The 20205-nt window shown below is 60.2% G+C and overlaps 1 protein-coding gene across 1 annotated transcript; it reads left to right on the top strand.

Annotated features, from left to right (window-relative positions):
- The first annotated feature begins 1723 nt into the window (after positions 1-1723).
- On the top strand, positions 1724-17123 carry LOC103348203 (uncharacterized). The gene is made up of 16 exons (XM_089309032.1): positions 1724-1729; positions 1939-2056; positions 3284-3500; positions 4411-4515; positions 5713-5844; positions 7192-7276; positions 7367-7430; positions 8126-8211; positions 8942-9127; positions 10557-10610; positions 11427-11591; positions 12510-12577; positions 12722-12767; positions 14020-14083; positions 15001-15080; positions 16986-17123. The coding sequence occupies exons 1-16, from the start codon at positions 1724-1726 to the stop codon at positions 17013-17015; spliced, it is 1506 nt and encodes a 501-aa protein (XP_089165158.1). The 3' UTR covers positions 17016-17123.
- Positions 17124-20205: the final 3082 nt, after the last annotated feature.

Raw genomic sequence — 20205 nt, 5'->3', positions numbered from 1 at the left:
CAAATCTTTTTTAAAATAACTAAATTTACATATGTACATATATGCTGTCATCAGATCAGCATTGCCGTTTGCATTTGACATGCGTCAAAGCAGGTTCTTGCGACCCAGCTAACGCCGCCCTACATCTCCCAAGCTGTCGTGGGGCCTGACCTCCCTCCATCAGCCCCTGCCCCGGGTCTGGGGCTGAACAGGGTGAACCCCCGCCCTGACCACGTCCTTGAGCTGTGCAAGGGGAAGAATTAATCACGGGGAAACCTCACGAAACATCAACGCCGCCTAGAGATGCGTCAGGTCCACCTCGGGGATGGCCGCACCCTAAGGCTGCTGGCACAGCGAACTGGGCCACTCGCAGTGGGGGCGTCAGGACCCCTCCTCCTCATTAGGGGACCTTCGCCCAGCAGCCGGGACGGGAGTGAGGACCCAAGGCTTGGCCCTGCATGGTAGCATGGAACTTCCCTCTCACTCCTGGCCCTGAGTGCGAATTCCAGCTTCACCCGAGATGGGCTGTGTAACCTTGAGCAAGCCACTGAGCCTCTCTGGGTCTCAGCTTGCTTGCTTTTTCAAGTTTACTTGTCTTATTTATTTGAAAGGCAAGAGAGGCAGACTGGGAGAGATCTTCCATCTGCTGGTTCACTCCCCAAATACCCAAAGAGCCAGGGCTGGGCCAGGCCGAAGCCAGGAGCCTGGACGTCAATCCAGGCCTCCCACATGTGCGCAGGGATACAAGTACTGGACCATCACTTGCTGCCTCCCGGAGGCTCCTGAGATCTGAACTGCAGCCACGCCTGGAAGCCAGGCGCTCTGACGGATGTGGGTGTCCCAGGCGGCATCTTAGCCCCTGCGCCACACACCTGCCCCGAGCCTCAGCCTTCTTACCCACAAAGTGGAAACCAAAATTCCCAACTGTTTGGAGCCTACCTGCCTGGTCCTGCCCTGGCATCTACGGGGGTCGCTCTGGGAAACCTCCCGCTCCCTCCCACAGACCTGGGGTTCAGAGACATGAGCTCAGATGCGACAGTCACAGCGACTTGAACAACATGGGGGCCAGAGCCGGGCCCGCAGGGGTCCTGGCCTCCATAACCATACCGCAGCAGAGATCACGGCTGAAGAACAGGCGTGGGGGACGGCCGCAGCTGTCTGCCCCGCCTCCCCACGCCTGCCCCTCACCTGCCCTGGTTCCACATCTTGTCATTAGCAGCCAAGAACTGGGGCCTGCCCCAGGCCAGCAGCTCTGATGTGGTTCCAAAGAGAAGGGCCCCGCTCCAAAACCATAGGACCCCGCCCACCTCCCCTGAGCCTGCCCCAGGCGCCACCCCTCCCCATGGGTCCTGTGAGTTTGGCCAGAAGCCCCTGGCCAGCCCTGCCCACAGCCCCACCTCCACGGAGAGCCCGGAGCAGGAGGCCGGGCTCCCCGCCCAGGGCTGGCCCCCCACCCCGGCTCAGGGCACTAAAGTGTCTTCCTGGGAAGCTGGACACAGAGTCCAGCGAGATCCCAGTGGCCGCATTCTGGGAGAGGTGAGGACCCGAGGCCACCATGGGCCTCTCCCCAGTATTTTGTGAGGATCTGCAGTGATGTGATGTGGTCCACAGGTTCTGAGCGCCGGGCAAGCCTGGGTTCAAATCCCAGCTCTGCCACTCACTGTCACCAGGGGCAACTCCTTTCTCCCTTTGAGCCTCAGTTTCATCATCTGTAAAATGGGCCTGGCGTCAATGATCCCAGGCCATGGTGGTGAGGACTCAGTGAAGGGCTGCCCACCTGGTGCCAAAGTCAGCGTGGGCCCTCCAGGGGCCGTGGCTCTGCCCGCGCTGTGCGGGGTGTGGGGAGGGCGGGCTGCATTCCAGGCTGGGGGCAGCGGCAAAAGCGGGAGCGAGGGTTCTAGAAGGCAGAGCAGGGAGACAGCAGGCGGTGAGGCCCTCTGAGGACATCTGTGTCCCCAGGTCCCGGACAGGATGCTGCTGCTGCTCTGGGGCTCACTGCTATGCTGGCAGCTGCCCCACACCCAAGGAGAGGCCCACAGCCTGTTCTTACGGATCAGCAAAGACCAGGTGGAGACAGGTAAGGCTCAAGGGGCAAGCGGCGGGAGGTGGGAACCCGGGGGAAAGCCAGGGGGCAGACATGGCACTGTCTCCCGTTCAAGGCTGCTCCTCTGGACACCCCTTCCAGCCCGGAATGCACCTGCCTTGCCCAGGGCTGAGCCTCCCCTGCTTTGGCACCTGCCCTGGCTCCCCAGTGCCCACCCCTTGGGACTTCTCAGGGCCTCCTTCGTTCTTGCTCTTCCTCCTGCCTCAGAGACCTTCCTGTCAACAAGGGGAGGCCCACTCCCCCCGAAAGCCCCTCCTGAGTGCCCCAGGCAGAAGCAACCTCTGTCCCAAGGCTGCCACAGCCCCGGGCGGAGCCTCTGGTCCAGTGCTCAGTGCCTCTTGTCCCGTCTGTCCTCCTTTCTCCTTAACTATTTTTCAAAAAAGGTTTATTTAGGTAGTTATTTGAAAGGCACAGTTACAAAGGGAGAAGGAGAGAGAGAGAGAGAGAGAGAGAGAGAGAGAGAGAGAGAGAGAGAGTCTTCCCTCCTGTGCTTTACTCCCCAAATGCCCACAACAGCCAGGGCTGAGCCAGGCCAAAACCAGGAGTCAGGAGCTCCATCCGGGTCTCCTACATGGGTGTAGGGGCCCACGCACTTGGGCCATCCTCTGCTGCTTTCCCAGGCACATTAGCAGGGAGCTGGATCAGAAGTGGAGCAGCCAGGACTCGAACTGGCGGCCATCTGGGATGTCGGCACCCAGGCAGCGGCTTCACCTGCTACGCTACCACGCCGGCCCCTCTCCCTAACCTGGCCGAGCTGCTTGTTGTCCGTCCAGCTCCTTCCCTGTTCCCCACACTCCGGCTTCACTGATCTTTGCTTTAAAAACTCGCCAGTCTGGTAACCACCTCAGGGCCTTTCGTGCGCTGTTCGCCCGCCTGCCTACCTCGCTCTCTCCCCAGACCTCTCCATAATGAATTCTTCCGCTTCATTCAGGTCTCAGTTCAAACGCCCCCTCCACAGAGAGGGCCTCCTTGACCACCTGTCTGAAGCAGACGCTCAGCCCCCTCACTCCAGCCCCACTCACCGCTTCCCCAACTGACCGCACCGCGGAGGGCAGGCGCCACCGTGCTCCTGTCCCCAGAGCCCCGCCGAATCCCTAAGGAGGACCTGCTGCTGCGCGGGGCTCCAGTGCCTCCAGGCAGGGACCGGTGGGGCAGGACGGGGGAACCCACCCCTCCCTGAGGAGGCGTCTGTGTCCGCAGAAATCTCCGATCTGCTCTCGGAGAATCAGATCCTGCACCGCCTGGCCAAGATGCCCGTGACGGGGCCCCCGGGGAAAGGGGCCGCCGCCCTGGATCACCTCCCCTTCGTCAAAGAGCGCCTATCCCACAGGCACGGTGGCCTGGACCTGTCGCTCGTCGGGGACCTCCTCTCCGGGAGGAGTGGCCCTCTGCCAAGCCAGCTGCTCCAGGCAGGCAGGTGAGTGCCCGCGGGGCCACCTCGGGCCTTTCCTCTCCCCTCGGACAGGGCCATGCGCCCTCGGAGCACCTGCAAGTGCATGGTCCCTCTGCCTGGCCAAGCCACTGACACCTTCCACGCCCAGGCCGGGGATCTCAGCCTGGCACCTCTGCCGCCCTCCACGTTTCAGCAATGCCTGGATGTTATAAACTTGCATAGCAGTGTTTGCTTTTAATGTATTTATTTAAGAGGCAAAGAGACAGAGACAGAGGGGGAGAGGCAGAGCTACTGGTTCGCTCCCGCAGATGCTCACAACAGCTGGAGCTGGGCCAGGTTGAAGCCAGGAGCCAGGAGCTTCATCCAGGTCTCCCATGTGGGTGGCAGGGACCAGGACCTGGGCCATAATTGCTGCCTCCCAGGGTGTGCATTAGCAGGTATCAGGAGTCAGGAGCCAGAGCCGGGAATCAAACTCAAGTACTCTGATGTGGGCTGCAGACATCTGAACTGCTTGGCTGAATGTCTACCCCGAAATATTTGTAATGAATCGTCAACACCTAAAAATCAAGGCGGGGGCGGGTGCAGCGGGCTAAGCCACCGCCATGACACCAGGATCCCGTGTTGTAGCACCTGTTTGAGTGCTGGCTGCTCCACTTCCAATCCAGCTCCAGCAAAGCATGATGGCCCAAATACTTGGGCCCCTGCACCCCCATGGGAGACCACATGATGGCCTTTCAAGTAAATTAAATTCAAACAATCGAGAGAAGCAGCATTTAGTGCAACAGTGGAGATGCCCCCTGGGAGGCTCACATCCCATATCGGAGTGCCTGGGTGCCAGGCCTGACTCTGCTTCTGATGCAGCTTCCGGCTGGTGCATACCAGCTCAGTCACAGGGGCCCCACCGAGCCACCCACACCCCCTGCGCCTCTCACAGGTTGGTCGTAGAAGATGCCAGGGGACCCGAGGTCACCCTGCACATCCTGAGTGACAGCCTGATGCAGGTGACGCTGCGTTGCAAACTGTACCTCTCGCTCCAGGGGTAAGTCCCCGCGCACCTGGGCCCGGGCAGCCGGCACAGCCAGCACAGCCAGCAAGAGCTGTGTTGGACACACGCCAGCCTGAAGGATAACGTCATCCTTCCCACCTGGGCGTGTCTAGAACTGTTTTGACTGAAGGGGAAACCGAGGCACACAGTGGGAGAGGGGCCCATCTGGAATCACGCAGGGAGTCAGCCGCAAAGGCTCAGGTAACAGCCAGGGGCTGTGCGTCCCGTCTGAATGAAGGCAGGGGCACCGAAGGCGGGCAGGGGTAGGGCTTCGAGATGGTCTGCACCAAGCTCGCCTTGGAGTCCTTGAGCAAGGGGCATCTATTCCCTGGGCCTCGGTCTCTTCATCTATAAAATGGGTATAAGCCAAGCTCCGTCCTGATGTGAGAGTTCACCAGCAGAATCCTGAACGCTGGCTAACCGTGAGGACCCGGGGCTGCAAGCACGCAGCCCACAGAGGAGCGCGCCGCCCAGTGCACGCGCAGCTGGAGTTCTCGCTGCCGCCTTGACGACATATCCACTGCTGCCGTCCTCACAAATACGCCTTTCCCAGTCTAACTAGCGAGCTGCGCCCAGAGAGCAGATCGCTCCCTTTTTTAATTTATGTGTTTATTTGAAAGTCAGGGTTATAGATAGAAAGGAAGAAACAGAGAGGGAGAGTTCTTCCACCTGCTGGTGCACTCCTCAAATGGCCACAGCAGCCGGGAGCCAGGAGCTTCCTCCAGGTCTCCCACATGGGTGCAGGGGCCCAAGGACTTGGGTCATCCTTCCCTGCTTTCCCAGGGGCATTAGCAGGGAGCTGGGTAGGAAGTGAGGTAGCCAGGACTCGAACCAGTACCCAACAGGGATGCTGGCATTGCAGGCGGAGGCTTAGCCCACTGCACCACAGTGCCGGCCCCGAGAAACCTCTCTGATAGGGCCCAGGACCCAGGACAGTACTCTGCTTGGCGTTAAACACTCACTACCCTGTACTGGAGCACGAGCGGCCATCTCAAGGGCACCTGAGCCCAAGTTCACCACCTGTGGGGACGCAGGCCTGTGTTGTTAGGTCTTCCAGGTTTCCCTCTTCTTAACCAAGTCTCTCGGTTTCTCATTTGAGCTGCCAGGCAGCTGCCGGCTACCAGCTTGGCCATCTCTGGCCTCAGCCTGGAGCCTGGGGTTGGAGCCAACCCAGACACACTGCCCACACAGGGTCCTGTGGCTCAAGGTCATTAAGAACATTCGCATCGGAGTACGGCTGGAACAGAGCGAGAACAGGACCGAGGTGGCCTTGGAGGAGTGCCACTCGCCCCCTGGGTACCTGAGCATCGAGGTCCTGGAGCAGTGAGTACCCGTGCCCCCACGTTCCCGTCCCCGTGGCTGGCCTGGATGCCAGCCCTTCCCACACGGATCCTTCGCTGAATCTCACCGGGGCCAGAGTCCTCTCCAGGGGCACTGACCGCCCTTGTTACCATCAGCACGTCCCACCTCACGCTGGATGTCACCACTGAACACGTTCATCCATGCAGGTGCAAGCCTCAGCTTGGCTGCTTCCTTCCTAACAACAGAGCCCCAGCCAAGCTAACCTACGTCTGGGAGCCTCAGTTCCTCTCGATTAAAATGAGATCGCTCACAGGAGGGAGCCAGCGCAGGGCTGGCGGGGGGGAGGGGGGGGGGGCTGGCCGTGTGAGCCATGCAGTGCAGAGTCTGCCACGGAAGGTGGCACCAGCTGTCATTCTCACATGCACCCAGCACTAAACCTCCTCCAGGAAGCGTTGCGTGACCTCTCCCTGCTCGGAAACCCCAGACTCCGCTCACAAACAGAAGCAGAGAGAATCAGGGAGAAACGCAGAGAGGGAGGGGAGGGGCGGGCGTTTGGCCCAGAGGCTCAGATGCCACTCGGAATGTCCACGTCCCACAGCAGAGGGCCTGGTTCAAGGCCTGGCTCTGCTCCCAATCCCAGCTTCCTGCTGATGCACTGCCTGGGAGGCAACAGGTGCCGCTCAAGTGCTTGCGTCCCTGCCGCCCATGCGGGAGACCTGCTCTGATTCCTGGGCCCCTGGCTTTGGCCATTGCAGGCCTTTGGAGACGGAACCAGTGGATGGGATCTCCATCTCAATTGCTAAGTGAATAATGTCTTTAAAGATTTTATTTATTTATTTGAGAGGTAGTGTTACAGACAGTGAAAGGGAGAGACAGAGAGAAAGGTCTTCATCTGCTGGTTCACTTCCCAAATGGTTACAATGGCCAGAGCTGGGCCGATCCAAAGCCAGGAGCCAGGAGCTTCTTCCGGGTCTCCCACGTGGGTACAGGGGCCCACACACTTGGGCCATCTTTCACTGCTTTCCCAGGCCATAGCAGAGAGCTGGATCGGAAGAGGAGCAGCCGGGACTAGAACCGGGGCCCATATGGGATGCCGGCACTGCAGGGTGAAGGATTAACCTGCTGCACCACAGCGCTGGCCCCAGTAAATACAATTTTTAGAAAGCGAGAGAGAGGAGAAAGTCAGAGAAAGCAAGAGGGCAAGCAGCAGGTAGAGAGAGACAGAAATGGAAAGGAGGGGCGACGGAGAAGAGGGGGCGCAGAGGCCAGCGGGGAAACGGAAGGAAGCGGCTGCTCTGGGCCTGTGCGCTGCACCGGCCGCGGCTCCCCCCCGGGCGTCAGACCCCACGGCCTGTCCCCTTCCTCCAGGACGGACTCCCTCATGGTGAACAAGCTTCTGGAGCTGGTGTCGGGAGTCCTGGACGAGACACTGCCCTTCCTCCTACAGAAGATGGTGAGTTGCCCGGCCTCCTGGGAGAGAGGGGACCCCAGAGGCAGCAACCTCACCCTGACCCCGCTGAGGCCCCTCCTGCCTTCCCTGCAGGTGTGTCCCGAGGCCACGAGCCTGCTCAACTTGCTGCTGGCAGACCTCCTACACAGCACTCTGCGTACGTTGCTGCTGGCCAGGGCGGGACTGGCCTGCCCTCCCCCTGCTTGGAGCCAGGCGCTGTTCTAGGCCCTGGGAATACAGGGGAACAGGACAGACGCACCCTGCCCACGGGTAGCTGGCTTTCAGTGCAGTGGCGGGAGGGATGATGTAGCTTGTGACCTTGCTAAGTTGTTTCCCACCCTGAGCCTCAGTTTCCCAGTCTGTAAAACGGGACTAATCATAGGCCCACAGAGTTGCACTGTTGTGATAATACACATAACCTGGCACAAAGTTGTCGCTCCGTGAACGTTCGCTGTTACAAGAAGCACAAGCCTGGTGCTCAAGGAACCTCTTGCTAAGCAGAGAGAGCCTGGTATTTGGTACAGTGGTGAAGTGCTTGGGACTCCTTCGTGTATCAGAGGGCCTGACCCACGTCCTGGCCACTCCACTTCCAATCCTGCATCCTGCTCATGAGCACCCAGGAAGCACAGGCAATGGCACAAGGACATGGGTCCCTGCCACCCATGTGGGAGGGCCAGATAGAGCACCTAGCTCCCGGCTTCAGCCTGGTCCTGCCCCAGCTGTTGTGGGGATTTGGGAGTGAGCCGGCAGATGGAAGATCTGTGTGTGTGTGTGGCCTTTAATACAATGACAACATTACATAAGCTGGGAGGGAGAAGTGCAGGTTGAGCCCGTCTCATGTCCCCCCTGCAGCCCCGACCGGCTGGGGCCAGGACGACTTCCAGTATTACATCACATCCACGGAGTTCACGGAGGAGGCCATCCTGATGCGCGCCCTGGTGAGCCGGCCCCTGCTGCAGCTGCAGGCACCCTGTGTGTGCCGTGCCCACTGTCAGGGCTGCTGGGGGAGGGGGGTTGGGCTTCTCTGGACAGGAGAAAAGCGACGGAGGAAGGAGGCAGCCAAGGAGGAGAAGGGGCGGCTCAGGGGGCCCGGAGGGCGAGAGGCCAGGGCGCTGCACGGGCAGCGAGCCAGGCCAGGCTCTGACCAGAGGGCCTGGGGCAGGCACAGAGCTGCGAGAAAGCACGGCCGGCCGTGTCTGCCCGGCTGCTGTCCCGGGGAGTGACAGGAGGAGGGTGGGCAGGATGGAGGGGGCGGGAATGTGGCCCTGTCTGCCTCTCACCTGATCTCAGTGAGTCACGTCCCCTCTGGGCCTCAGTCTCCGCAACCGACACGTGCTGCAGGTGCACTGCGCATCCGGCAGCGCTGCTGTGAGGCCCTGGCGGGAGGGTGGGCACGGCGAGCCGAGTGGTGAGGCCCTGGCGGGAGGGTGGGCACGGCGAGCCGAGTGGTGAGGCCCTGGCGGGAGGGTGGGCACGGCGAGCCGAGTGGTGAGGCCCTGGCGGGAGGGTGGGCACGGCGAGCCGAGTGGTGAGGCCCTGGCGGGAGGGTGGGCACGGCGAGCCGAGTGGTGAGGCCCTGCTGGGAGGGTGGACGCGGCCAGCCACTCGAGGCCAGCGCTAGCTGGGGAGCTGCCCCCACTGAGCTCCATCCCCCTTCTTTCTCGGGAGCTCGTGACCCGCTGCAGCCCCGGGCCAGAGAGAGCCCCAAGGCCTGACCGCCCCGTCCCCCAGCCCATGCCGAGGTTAAGCCAGGGCAGCGTGGCAGACCTGGTCTTCTGGGTGGACGTCTACAATGACATCCTGTCCTGCCTCTACTCCAGCGAGGACACCCACGCGGACCCCCAGGACTCCACAGTGAGTGCTCGAGGAAGGGGGTGTGGGACAGAACGTCACCACTGTCTCTCACGTGGAGAGGCCAGGGTGCAGGTGGGGAAAGGTCCTTTCTGGGTGGACCCCACCTGGAGAGCTCCTACCCAACCTTTAGAACCCGACACAGAAATGCCCTCACCTGGGGAGACTTTCCTGAACACCCATACCTCTTTGTTGTTCCTCCTTTTTTTTTTTTTTTTTTTTTTTTTTTTTTTGACAGGCAGAGTGGACAGTGAGAGAGAGAGAGAGAAAGGTCTTTCTCTTCCGTTGGTTCACTCCCCAATGGCCGCTGCACCGCGGCACACCGCGCTGATCCGAAGCCAGGAGCCAGGTGCTTCTCCTGGTCTCCCATGGGGTGCAGGGCCCAAGCACTTGGACCATCCTCCATTTGCACTCCTGGGCTACAGCAGAGAGCTGGCCTGGAAGAGGGGCAACCGGGACAGAATCCGGCGCCCCAACCAGGACTAGAACCCGGTGTGCTGGCGCCGCTAGGCGGAGGATTAGCCTATTGAGCCGCGGTGCCGGCCTTCTTATTTTTTTTAAATGTATTTATTTATTTGAAAGGTAGAGTTACACAGAGAGAGAAGGAGAGGCAGAGAGAGAGAGAGAGAGAGGTCTTCCATCTGCTGGTTCACTCCCCAGTTGGCCACAACAGCCAGAGCTGCACCGATCCAATGCCAGGAGCCAGGAGCTTCTTCTGGGTCTCCCACATGGGTGCAGGGGCCCACACACTTGGGCCATCTTCCACTGCTTTCCCAGGCCACAGCAGAGAGCTGGATCGGAAGTGGAGCAGCCAGGTCTTGAACCGGTTCAGGCCAGGGCGTTTCACCTGCTGCGCCACAGTGCCTGCCCCAAGAGTGCATGTATTTTTATTCAAGGCTGTTACACACTGAGAGGAATTCTAAGTGCTGACATATGTAAGGTAAATCGATTCCACGTGGGAGACCTGGAAGAAGCTCCTGGCTCCTGGCTCCGGATAGGCGCAGCTCCGGCCAGTGTGGTCATTTGGGGAGTGAACCAGTGGATGGAAGATCCTCTCCCCTCTCCCCTCTCCCCTCTCCCCCTCTGTAATTCTACCTCTCAAATAAATAAATAAATATTCTTTAAAAAAAAAGAAAGAAAAATAAAAATGTTAACAGACGAATCTGGGTGGTGAGCAACCACATATGTTCTCTATAATGTTCTTTCAGTTTTGCTGTATATATAGAAACTCCAGGATAAAATGCTGGGAGAAAAATCATGCAAGAATAAAAGGTGAACTTTTCCAGGTAGACCACAAAGAGAAGGCAGCTGAACGGCCCCTCCCGTGCTGTAACAGGCCGGCGTGTGAGCAGCACATCCAGCTGCCCCTCCGTCTCCTGCCAGCGCAGACCTGCGGGTTCTGACGGCCGATGCACACTTTGTTCCTTTCCAGGCGGCCGGCCTCCTGCAGCTGCTGTCACCGAGCGAGCTGGAGCCTGGGTCCGAGGTGGGTGTGGGGTGTCACTGACCCCTCCTCCAGCGCTTGGCCCGGGGAGACCGCGGGCTGCGGGTGATGTGACTGGGCCGGGAGGCCGCCTGGGTGTGTTCCACTGGACCAGAGTTTCCTGCTGTGGGCTCCAAACGTCCCCGCACCTGCTTTGCGGGTGTCGTAAAGATCCGGTGAGACGGTGCCGTGAAGGCACTGAGCTCCCTGCACAGCCCCGGGGGCCAGGGCTGTGTGGCTGTCACTGCTGTGCCCGGCTCACGGAGAAGACAGTGGACAGTGACACCAGCCCCGCACCGTCACCCCCTCTTACGGGTGAGCAAATTCAAACACAGCACCCAGCAGGTGAATCCCCTTGCCCAAGCCCGCACTACCCAGGAAGTGGCAGAACCAGGGTTCAAACCTGCTCAACGCTCCCTCTCCAGAGCCTCCCAGAGCACACCTCCCCGCCCCCCACCCCCGGCAAGCACCACCGCTGACCCGCCTTCCTCTAGGCGCTTCAAATAACCGACTCATTAAACCCTCACTGCGCCTCTATGGAACAGGTGCAACTAGTACGCCTGTTTCAGTGTGAAAACTGAGACACGGGACGAGTCAGAGGCTTGCCTCGGGCCACGCAGCTGCAGGTAGCAGAGCTGGACTCTCGTCCCCAGTCGCTCTGCTCTTACCTGCCACGTGTGCTCAGGACAGCAGGCAGTAACCCCACCTTGAAGCAGCTCAGGGTGGGGAAGCAACCTCCCCAGGGCTGCACAGCAAATGGCCGCAGAGCCAGGGTGAAAACCCAGAGCCCTGACTCCCCGCCCGCACCTCGTCCCCTAGGACCTTGTGCAGGCCTCTCATCAGTGGAGAGGGGGCGTGGGGCTGACCATCAGCACCCCTCATCCTCCCAGCGTCCACTTTGATGGCCACAAGTTCACGGTCGTGCAGCCGGGCTCGCTGGTGCTGCCAGGGCCTAGCAACACCTCTTCGGTCTCGGTTTTCTGGGTGAGTGAGCCGTGAAGGGGGCTCATTTGCTTCCCTGCAGGGGCCCCTCCAAGGCAGGGTCATGGGGGGCACTGGTGTTTCTTCCTCACCTTCAATCAGTCCACGCCCTGACAGCCGTGCCGGCCACTACAACGTTCAAGCACTTGAATGCCGGTTCCGCCCAGGTCACCCCAGTGCTCCCCAAGGGCCCAGTCGGCGGGCCATGTGTTTGCCCTCCGGCCCCTGGGCTCAAGCCACACTGGGTACTTGGGTCTGTCTGCCCTGGACGCTGCACGGAGAGCCCGGGAGGAAGTGCTGAGACAGCAGGGTTCCCGGCCGGCCTCAGTGTGCCTGGCTGTGTCCCCCTACCTCCCATGGGAGATGCACCCCTCCCCCAGGTTTCAACTTTACCCTGAGCCCCTTGGGACTCCTCCTGCGCATTCCACAGACTTGGAAACTGGGAGGGTACCTGCCTAGGGTAAGGGGGCAGGAGGGTCACCCACCATGGTGACACAGGTGGCATCCAGGGGTCAGCAGGGTACTGGGGGCGTAGTTGCCTGATCCCGTGGCCAAGAATCAGGTCCTGTTTGGCTGGCGGTGACCCACATCTACGACTATGACTGGTGGAGGCCCAGCGGCACCCTCTCAAGGCCAGGGGTCCTAGGGCCTCCAGCAAGGGTGACTCTGGGCCCAGGGATGCTCATCCCAAAAGGCTGGGGCTCCACTGGCCTCCCCTGCGCCCAGCACACCCACAGCCAGGCACACTTGTGCAAGGTCTGCTCTCCAGGCACGCAGCGGCTGCAGCCCACAGCATCATGGGATGGGGGCAGGGACCAGATGCCACCCCCCCAGCCCGTGTGCCTTGGGGCGGGGGGTGAGCATCCCCCCGGCTGGAGCAGAAACCCCCTGCCCTGCCGACCTAACTCCGCCTCCTCACAGCAACTCCTTTCCGAGCCTGTGTTTGCCTCCCAGAATCAGGAACTAAAGCTCCAGTTCGCTCCAAACAGGTAACGTCTTGGGTTTGGGATGTTGGGAACAGACAAGACGGCCACCGGACAGAGCGGGTGGTGGGCGGGTGTGAGGGAGGGGCGCAGGGCTCTGCACCCCGAGCGGCTGTCCCAGCCTAAAGTGCCATCTCCTCTCCCCGCCAGCATCGCAGTCATCCTGGGCACTTTCCCCACGGGCCTCGGGGGGCAGGTGAGTCCCTGCCCTCAGCCTTGGCCTCTCTGAGGTCCTGACCTGGCCGGGTCGGTATCCCTGACCTCACTGTGCCCTGAAGCCCCCACAGCCCCCTGGGGCGGGGCGTGGGGTGGGGGAGGAAGCCTCTGGGGCTCACACTTGCCCACTACATCCTTTCCTACACTTAGCAAGTGTTTTCTGAGCACCCAGATGGCCACAACAGCCAAAGCAGGAGCCTGGACTCCATCCGGGTCTCCCACAATAGCGGCAGGGGCCCAAGCACATGGCGTAGGTTATTGGAGCTTTCAGCCCCGATAAGACAAAGGGGCAACCGGCCAAGGAGAGTTTCACCAAAAACAGGATAGCAGAGAAAAGATGGGGGGGGGGGGGGCAGGTAAGAAGTCCGCTGGAACAGCAAGCTGGGTCGGGAGAAAGCTCAGCCCCCGGGACAGACGCTTGCCTTTTTAGTCGTGTGCAAAACCCCACGTCCACAGCAAGAGGTGGCCCTGACCGTGCAGGACACCCCCGATGGGTGATGGGTGTTATCAACTGCTATGTGTGCTCTCATCAGCCCCGGGGCCCAGGACTGGTCTGATGCCCCCTAAGATGCCCCCTGAGGGGGAATAAAACTTAGGCCATTAAAACTTTGTCACAACATCCTCAGGGTCATTCCTAACTAGGATTTGGTTTGCCAGGTGTGACGTTAACTATGTCTGCCCCAAACGGCCTAGCAAGTCCTAACACTTGGACCATCTTCGGCTGTTTCCCCAGTCTCATTAGCAGGGAGCTGGATGGGAAGTGGAGCAGCAGGGACTCAAACTGACACCCATATGGGATGCCAGCACTGCAGGCAGTGGCTTAATTCTCTGTGCCACAGCACCGGCCACTAAGTACCTACTTCGTGTCTAACCTTGTGTCCCTACCTTGGAGGCACTCACGCCCCAGCACAGTGACAGAGGCAATGACACAACCCCTGCCCCATTAGAGAGCCCCTTGGGGGCTTGGTCCCTGCGAGGCGCGGGCCCTGGGGGCCACATTGCACGGGCTTCCTCTTGCCCAGGCTGGCCCTCAGGGTGCCAAGTGGGTGGCAGTGTCTCTCGTTCAAGCTCCCGAGGTTCCCAGGCCCTTCGCCCCCAAAGTGGGTCCAGTTCACAAGTGGCGCCCCCAGAACTCCTCGCCCCTGTGGGCACCTGCCCAGGGGACCCCCTTCCTGTGGTCAGAACCTGCCCGCACAGCCCTGTGACCGTGCTGTCCTCCTTCCGTGTTGCAGGAGACACAGCTACGGGCTCCGCTTGCAGAGCTCCTGAGCAGGACGTTTCTGCCCCGCCACAACCGTGAGCCTCTTTCCTTCTCTGTTGTGCCCACGGGTCCTGGGTGCAGCGGCAAACATGGCCTGGGGGTGCCCCGGACAGCTGCTTCTGCCTATCCCCCTTCGGGTGGGCTTGGGAGTGCCCCTGGGCACAGCCGAGGGACGCGAGCTTGAGCCAGTGATTGAAATCCGGGTGGGGTGGCCCATGAGGGGCTGTTCTTGGCCCAGCTAGCGGTGAGGCGGGCTCAGATGCAAAGCAGGGGCCAGGAAGAGGCCTCAGCCAGGTCTGAGGGTGATGGGAGCCCAGAGGCAGCTCTTTTCCTGCACCCTGGAATGACACATCAGGCCAGCAGGGGGCAGCAGAGGCCCAGGCCGGGCCTCGAGGGAAAATCGTGGAAATTCAGTTTGCTGGAAACCAACCCACCCAGTGGTTAATCCACTGAAACGCAAACTACAAAGTGATCAGCTCTCCAATTCACCAACTTACCAGAAACCTGCTTTAGGCATTCTTTACCATGTATTTGATCAGTAAGTATAAATCTGGAATATTCTCCTGCTCTGACCTAGCAGTGGGTATTGATACAATCAAATGTCCACTGCTTCCACGTCTGCCCACACGCGGACACATCCTGGGATGTTCTCAGCCATTTTCCTCCATTAAGAAAAACCAAACTCGTCAAGAGCGTCCTAGGAAACCTTCCACAAACTGAACCCCCTCACAGTGCCGCCAGGAAGGAGGTCCCCTGGGGAGACGGCCCAGACAGGGGTACAGAGGAGCCTGTTAGAGGCCGGCTCCCCGCTGGGAGCTGCTTGCACCTCAGGGACCCCCTGAGCAAGAGGAAGGGAAGGGGGCACACCAGTCCCTTTCCTGTTCTGGGCAGCTGGCCCAGCCCCGCCCTGTCCTCAAAGAGTCCCCAAGTCCTCCGCCCTCCCTTCTTGCAGAGCGGCTCAGAGACCAAGGCCTCCCGCTGCCCAACATCAAGGGCGTCTCCTTCGAGCAGGCCCAGGCGGTGCTCTCCCAGGTAGGTGCCAGGGAAAGGCGCTTCCCGAGACACGTGCGGGTGGGAGCCCGTCCTGCGGGGAGCAGCAGCACTGCCGCGTGCCAAGGCCTCTGCCTCCCTGTCTCACCTCCTGCCCAGAGCCAGCCTGGGTGCAGACCCCCACTCACGGACGAGGGAGTTGGCTACCTGGACCCCTTGGGCAGTCAGGCCACGCCTTCCACAGGGGCCTGCAGTTAGCACCATGAAGCTGGTGCCATTTTCCCTCCCAGTTTTTTTTTTTTTTTTTTTTTTTTTTTTTTTTTTTTTTTTTGACAGGCAGAGTGGACAGTGAGAGAGAGAGACAGAGAGAAAGGTCTTCCTTTTGCCGTTGGTTCACCCTCCAATGGCCGCCGCGGCCGGCGCACCGCGCTGATCCGATGGCAGGAGCCAGGAGCCAGGTGCTTTTCCTGGTCTCCCATGGGGTGCAGGGCCCAAGCACCTGGGCCATCCTCCACTGCACTCCCTGGCCATAGCAGAGAGCTGGCCTGGAAGAGGGGCAACCGGGACAGAATCCGGCGCCCCGACCGGGACTAGAACCCGGTGTGCCGGCGCCGCAAGGTGGAGGATTAGCCTATTGAGCCACGGCGCCGGCTCCCTCCCAGTTTTTTAAAGATTTGTTTTGTTTACTTGAAAGTCAGAGTGACAGAGAGAAAGGGAGAAGGAGACATAGATATTCCATCTGCTGGTTCACTCCCCAAATAGCTGCAATGGCTGGGGCTGGGCCAGGCTGTGAAGCCAGGAGCCACATCCGGGTCTCCCACATGGGTGGCAGGGCCATCCTCTGCTGCTGTCCCAGGTGCATTAGCAGGGAGCTGGATGGGAAGCAGAGCAGCCAGCACTCAAACAGGCACTCCAATATGAGATGCTGGCATCACAGGCAGCGGCTTAACCTGCTGCACCCCAACTCCGACCCCTGGTCCTCCCATTTTACAAGTGAGGGAACTCGGCCTCAGAGCGGCCAGAGCAGGATTCCAACCGGGCTTCACCTGACGTCAAAGCCCAGGTCACACAGCCCCCAGACCTCGGGTGCTCTGCCTCCGGCCCCTGCCGTCTGGGAGGTAAGATGCGGCAGAGAGCAGACAGACCACCCACTGCCACGCTCCCACCCAGAGTCCAGAGGAGGCGGCACCGAGGGCCCCAGGCCACCGCTGCCTCTGAGCAGCCGGCAGCATGGCCCTGCCCACTCGGCTGCCTTCCCCTCCCACTGCAGGGGACTCTGAGAGGCAGGCTCAGCGGGGAGGGCCCTTTCCTTTCCTTGTCTCCCACCTTAAAGGGCAGAACAGGAAGGGCAGAGGCAGAGAGAACCACTGCGCCTTGCTAAACCTGCTGTCCCAGTCTGCGAAAAGGGGATAGAGACACTCCCTCCCGCCCCCCCCACCCCGAGCTGCAAACACAGAACTGTTAGGCCCACGGATCTCACCCAGCCCTACCTGACCCCAGAAAGCAAGCTTCAGGACCCTCGGCTTCCGCCCGAGCCGAGACCCAGGACACTCCCAGTCCCTGCGCTCAGGAAACATGAGGAACCCGCTTTCAAGCACCAGAAGTTGCTGTGAAGAAGGGGCGGGAGGGGACAGCAGCAGGTGCATCCTGTAACGCCAGCTTCAGGCCAGGGGGGCCTGGCAGAGGGGAGACCCTGACATATGCCAGAGGGGCTGAGGGACCCACTATAGGGGACCCTCCAGAAGTGAGGCCGCAGGTCCCGGCAAGGTGGGCCCGTCGGCTCAGGGCACAGCCAAACCTGAACCAGTCACGGCCCTGGCTCACCACCCTCATCCAGCGGGCCCCTGACTCTGCCGTCCCGGACCACGCCGAGGACGAGTAGCCTGGAGAGGGCAGGCTCGGTGGGTGCCAGGTTCAGATGGGGAGTGTCTCTGCTTCCACCCCCAGGGTTTCCTGCTGCTGACCGTTCCGGAGTAGCCGGTGCTGACGGCCCAGTCCCTGCCCCAGCCCCAGCCCCCGCCGCCACAGACCTGGGGGTCTGAGAAGGGAACGCCCGATTCCACCAATAAAGATGCTTCCTCCCTGAGCAGGAGTCGGGCACTGAGTCTGCGAAGGGGCCCCGGATGGCGGGGTGGGGTCGGGGGCTGCGAGATTTACATGAGGGTTTTCTCACCCTGCTGGCCCCTGGCAGCGGGCAGCGGAGTGATGTGCACACGCCCCAGAGCACGGCCCTCGTGGTGGGGAAAACCCCACTCCCCAGACTCCCTAGCCCACATGGCCAGGCAGGACAGGGCAGTGAGTAGAGCAGGCCCAGCACCAGAGGGCCTCACAGGCGGACGCGTGGCCAAGGCCTGGCTGCAGGAGTACAGAGATAACGACGCACGAGGTCCCTCCCACACCTGGGCACCTGTCGCTCCTGGCCCGGCCAGGGCAGACAAGGGGAACCTTTGGACTCACCGTGATGAAATGCCCACCACTGGCAGGGGGAGGCCTGTGTCAACCTCTGTCTCAGGCGTGAGTGAGTAGCCCCAGCTGGCCCTTGGAAGGGCCTGGAAGAGCCCTTCCGCACCAGGCGGCCCAGACCCAGGCAGGACCCTGAGGGCTCTCCGGGGTCTGGTGCAGGCCTCAGTAGGTGGGTGGGACCCGGAACAAACCCCCTGTGTGCTCTGCTCGAGCCCAAGCAGGAGCAGAAGAAAAGCCTCACAGCCCACCCTGCTCCACCCTGCTCCACGCTACACCTCACCCCATCCTGACTCCATAGGTCTCCCACCAGGCCCCGCCCTACGGTGACCCCAGCCACGTCTGAGTGTGCGCTATCCCTTTGTCTTTCAATACCCCCTGCTCTTGGCTTCGCCTCTACCTACCCTCCCATGTGGGGCAACGAGAGCCTGGACTGAGCAGTTGGGGGTTCTTTCCAATCCCAGTCGGGGCTCTCAATGCCTATAACAGATGGAGACTTCTGGGACCATGACGGGGGCTGGACAGGCCTTGGCCTTCCGCCAGGCACGTGACCTGTCCAGGCATAAGCTGGCCTCTCCCAGCAGCCATTGAAGCTCCTCATTCTCCTCCCACAGCCCCAGCAGGGACCCCTCACTTCAGAGCTCACAGAACCGGCCTCTGTGAGACCTTCACACACACAGGGGTGCCACCCACAGTGCCTCACACCCCAGGACCGCCCCCCAGGCAGCAGAGCACCAGCCCCTGCTCCCCGCTCTGGGCTTAGCCTTTCCCACCACATCACTCCCTGAGACCAAGGAAGGCCATGTCCTCAGGGTAAAGCGCACACAAACCTGGCAGATAGACCGGAAGACAGCAGAACCACTCCGACTGGAACGTGGCAGGGTGCGGGGGCTCTGCCCCAAGTTCTGCTCTCAGGAGCCTCTATGCTCCTTGGAGTAAAGGCCCCGAGCCACCGGGGAGGGAAGTCGCCATGCGGGAGCCTCCTGCCATCAGCAAAGGGAACGGAGGACCTGTGCCTTGACAGCTGCGATAATGCTGAAGAATGAGGGGGATTTTCCTTAGAAAAAAGAGACCCTAAGGGAGACCCCGGAAGGCTCTCACTCCTCCCACCCAGGACATCCTCCAAGAAGTGGCCCAGGCCAAAGCGTGGAATGCCTCTGTTCTTCCACACCTGGTCCCACAGCCGGCCCGGGGTCTGACTTTCTACATACCTCCCACCCCAGAGCTGCCGGCAGCACCACCCTGGGCAAGGCCCGCAGCTTCACCCCCCCGCCTCCACTCCAGCTTCCAGCCTAGACTCCTGTGACAGCCAGGGTGAGCTTTCACAACACAGACCCAGGGGCCAGCGTGGTGCAGCAGGTGAGCCACCACTTCTAACACTGCGTCCCACATCAGAGCGCTGGTTTGAATCCCAGCTTCCCAGTTGGCGTTCCTGGCTCCTGGCTTTGGCCTGGCCTAGCCCTGATGGATGCAGCCATTTGGGAAATGAACCAGTAATTGGGAGGTCTCTGTCTCCACCTCTGCCCCTCAAATAAAGTGAATAAAAAAAGAAAGAGATCACCTCTGAGGATTCCGAATGTTCCTACAGGAGGCAGTGACAAGTGCTGGTTGTGATGGCCGTGCCATTGACCGTGATCTGATCCTTGCCTGCTGCACACGTGCACATCACACGCCACTGCAAAAACGTGTTCCGTTGTTGTGTGTCCACTCAAAAGGAGAACTGTTCTCAACACTAGCAGGCTTTTCCTTTGTGGCGCCATACAATGGTACGCTGACTTTATACTAAGTCTTTACGGCATCTGGGATAAGTGACTCCATGAACGTTACTACTTTGAGTTCTACACTGAACACTTTGATTCATCTTACTTAAATGATAGATAGTGAAAAACAAAAAGGTAATTTGATTTTGCGGCTGTGTGGCTGTTTTATGTCCCTGGCACAGAATGTTTAAAAAAACTCTGTATTTGGGGGGTTGGAACTGTGGTGTAGCAGGTAAAGCCGCCGCCTGCAGCACTGGCATTCCATATGGGCGCTGGTTCAAGTCCCGGCTGCTCCACTTCTGATCCAGCTCCCTGCTAATGCACCCGGGAGAGGAATAGATGACCCAAATCCTTGGGCCCCTGAACCCATGTAGGAGACCCGAGAGAAGCTCCTGGCTCCTGGCTTCAAATTGGCCCAGATCCACCATTGCGGCCACAATGGGGAATGAACCAGTGGATGGAAGACTCTCCCTGCCTCGGCCTCTCCCTCTCTGTAACTCTGCCTTTCAAATGAATAAATAAATCTTTAAAAAAAAAAAAAAGCCAGGACCCAAACCTATTTAGACTATGACCTCATATCTGAATATACATAAAATGAACAAAATGCTGGCTGTGGTTGCCAGGCAAGTTTGGATGATGGGAGTGCAGGTGATTTTTATTTTCTACTTAAAATTTCTTCCAAACTTTCTATGGTGAATGTGGTTGATTTTATCATTAGGAGGAAAAATGTCCTCATCCATTCAAAAAATACACAGTAGGCACGGGCTGAATCCGATACGCCAGACAGAGCCAGATGGCTTCTGCCCTCAGAGAGCGCGTGAGGAAAGTGACCCGAAACTACTGAGCCAACTGAAGGACACGGGGCTACAAAGCCTGCCGAGGACCTGCAGGGTCCGGGAGAGAGCAGGGCAGGGCAGCCTGGCTCGGGTCGGAGGCCTGCGAGGCCG

The sequence above is a fragment of the Oryctolagus cuniculus genome, chromosome 11 (genome assembly GCF_051225735.1).
Source record: "Oryctolagus cuniculus isolate XC-2025 breed Fujian yellow rabbit chromosome 11, ASM5122573v1, whole genome shotgun sequence".
Lineage (NCBI taxonomy): Eukaryota > Metazoa > Chordata > Mammalia > Lagomorpha > Leporidae > Oryctolagus > Oryctolagus cuniculus.
This window is presented reverse-complemented; position numbering and strand designations above follow the sequence as displayed.